The sequence below is a fragment of the Octopus bimaculoides genome, chromosome 27 (assembly GCF_001194135.2).
Source record: "Octopus bimaculoides isolate UCB-OBI-ISO-001 chromosome 27, ASM119413v2, whole genome shotgun sequence".
NCBI lineage: Eukaryota > Metazoa > Mollusca > Cephalopoda > Octopoda > Octopodidae > Octopus > Octopus bimaculoides.
In genome coordinates, this window is record NC_069007.1 from 11,480,216 (window position 1) to 11,483,555 (window position 3,340).

Here is a 3,340-nt window from a genome sequence, read left to right on the forward strand (position 1 = left end):
ATATATATATATATATATATATATATATATATATATATATATATATATACACATACACACACATACATACATAGATATAGATAGATAATCAGAGATACACTCACACAGACAAATATTTCTACACACACACACACATATTTATATATATTTATATACATATATGTGTGTGAGTATGTTTGTAAGTCATGTTTTAGTTTAATTAGGTTATAATATAGCTTTCTCATAAAATCATGTTTTTTGAGTGATCAAACAACTTGGAATATCTATTAACTGTTGGAATTTATTTGTTTTTCCTCATTTTAAGTTGTTCTGTTTGTATTGTTTTACAACCTGTGTAGCCAGTGTCAGAACCAATGGAAATGAAATTCTTGTCTTATCTCAATGAGTCACCACTGAGCTCTCGGTCACACACGTGGTTATCCTCAGGGGGAAATTTTTGATTAAACACTATGTCAGTAACTGCAAACATAGAAATATGGGACAACTACCCACTGTTTTGTGCAGTAAAACACCCACTGTATTGGGCAGTAAAATTTCCTTTCAACATGTATGAAGGGTGCCAAAGGGTTGCTGGCTTTGGGTAAAAGAAAAACACAGGAGGATTGGTTAATTATAACTTTACTCAACATATTCCCCTCTCAGATTCACACACCTATTGCAGTGGTCCTTCATTTTCTTTAAGCCCTGTAAAAAAACTTGGAAGGTTGGGCCTCCAACCAAGCCTTTTGTGATACCCTTAAAGATAGGAACTTTTCAGTAAACCATCATATGTAGCTTTTGCCTTCATTGAATCTCCTGCAACTCAGACTCTTTCTGTCTCTTTTACTTCCAGTTAAATTCTATTATTGTTTATATATCTATACAGATGTACAAACATTCTGTGTGTGTGTATATATATATATATATATATATATATAAGGGCATTACTACAGAATAATGCCACACTAGACTTCCATAATAAATACATTTTTACTGAATGCGAAGAAAAACAAATCTTAAAAAAAAACAACCTTTTAAAAACGAACTCAACTATATATCGAACAATTTCCCGATTATTAGAATAATATCTAACTTTTGATCATCAGTATAGTATGGTACAAATATATAAAAATAAACAAAATCCTCAACTTACCAAAACGAACACCTTATGTATCCGATATAGCAAACAGAATAATGTTTATCCTTATACATCTATGTAAAAAACGGGAATTTTTTTGAGTCGCTCTCGGTACACGTGTTTAAAACAGAATAAAATTCAGTACTGAATATATTCCGAATATATATTTAATTAATTCAATAATAGGATAAAATCTTTTACAAGAATTTTATCAAGAAGCTAGCGTGAAAAAACTCATAAGGGAAAAAAAAATCCATCATTTTTTATTCCCAAGAATATATTTATTTATTTATATTTATATAAGGCATTACTACAGAATAATGCCACACACTAGACTTCCATAATAAACGCATTTTTACCGAATGTGAGGAAAAGCAACTCTTAAAAAAACCAACCTTTTAAAAAACGAACTCAACATGAAAAAATCTTATGGCTGTTTCTGGGAATGTTTGAAGAAGTGTGTAGGTAAATCCTTTTCAACTTCAGTAATCCACATTTCCGTCATCAGAGAATACGCACGCATTCGGAATTTTAAATAAAATCATAAAATTATTCATGATATTGTAAGAATATGTTTAAGCCATTGTGATTATATACAAGTATAAAAATTTCATAAATTCCGGGGTTTCAGGTCATGAAACAAACATTCATAGTGTATAACTATTAAGAAAATTACAAAAAAAAAAACATTACAAAAACTAGTCCATGAGTTCAAAATTTGGTGGGGTAAGATAATTTAGAATGTATAGATTAATTAATTATTATACTGAGAAAAATTCTAAAGTACAAAATAATGACATGAGATCAAACACTCCGAGATCTTGTTAAGCAATAATTTTTTTATCCGTTTGTACGGGATGGTCATTTTATTTATTTATTTATTTTTTTCCCAAATATACACATGCACTATATATATTTTTTTCTTCATTTGTTTATTACTGTTATTACATGCAATTTCACATCAGGAATTTTGCAAAATGAATTGATAAATGTGTGTATATATATATATATATATATATATATATATTCTTTCTTTTATTCTTTTATTGGTTTCAGTCATTTAACTGCAGCCGTGCTGGAGCACCGCCTTTAGTCAAACAAATCGACTCCCAGGACTAATTCTTTGTAAACCTAGTACTTATTATATCGGTCACTTTTGCCGAACTGCTAAGTTACAGGGATGTGAACACACCAATATCGGTTGTCAAGCGATGGTGGGGGGGACAGACACAAACACACACACACACACACACACACACACATATGATGGGCTTTTTTAAGTTTCCGTCTACCAAATCCACTCACAAGGCTTTGGTCGGCCCGAGGCCACAGTAGAAGACACTTGCCCAAGGTGCCACGCAGTGGGACTGAACCTGGAACCATGTGGTTGGTAAACAAGCTACTTACCACATAGCCACTCCTGCACCTATTGTATATGTATATATATATGACCGTTGTATCCCTCTCTTTCTCTCTCCGTCTCTGTATTATATTCTATCAACAATCTCATGACCTCACTCTAAAACTCCTTCTGTTTCTTTTCTAAATCAGATTTGAACGGCACCACAATGTTGACAAATACAAGATGGTCTCAGAGCAGACAATGCCGCCAACCAATGTTAACCAAATGTCTACGACGGCCCTCGAGGACAACATGGCATTTGCATATCAGGTAAGGGCATTTATCTTAGCAGAAGTCACTAACAATTTGACTCCATGTGACCTCACTATAAAGATTTGACCTGTTGACATTTTAACCCACTCTCTTTTGCACTTTTTCACTTTTTGTAAACAAAGATAAATTTGAAGAATTTTCTAAAAAAAAATTAGTATGACGTCTCCAACATCTAGTGGGTTCTTAACAGTATCATTGTGTTATCCTTACTCTCTTCCCCTGTAAATTTATTTATATATATGTGTGTGTGTGTGTGTGTATAATTTATTTATTGAAAAACACAGAACATGCCTCAATATGAATGCATAAGCAACTTTGGTCCCAATATATATTTCAATTCATGATCACATATCCATCACTGTACGTATTTCATCTCACTACCTTAGATCATGTGTTTTTGTATGTTTATTTATCCCACCCCAAAAATGAATAATTCCCTCCCTTATCCTGAATAATAACTATCACCAGTTACCTCCCCTTAGATTTTTTCTACTTGTCGATTCATTCACAAACTTTCATACAAGAATATGGACTAAAATCTTAAGAAA

The 3,340-nt window shown here is 32.1% G+C and overlaps 1 protein-coding gene across 1 annotated transcript in view; it reads left to right on the forward strand.

Annotated features, from left to right (window-relative positions):
• Positions 1–3,340, forward strand: part of LOC128251011 (peptidyl-prolyl cis-trans isomerase 1-like) — a 214,131-nt gene that overhangs the window by 196,970 nt on the left and 13,821 nt on the right. The window contains exon 4 of the mRNA XM_052977292.1: positions 2,669–2,789. Coding sequence (XP_052833252.1) covers positions 2,669–2,789 — 121 coding nt within the window. The remainder of the gene's footprint in view (positions 1–2,668; positions 2,790–3,340) is intronic.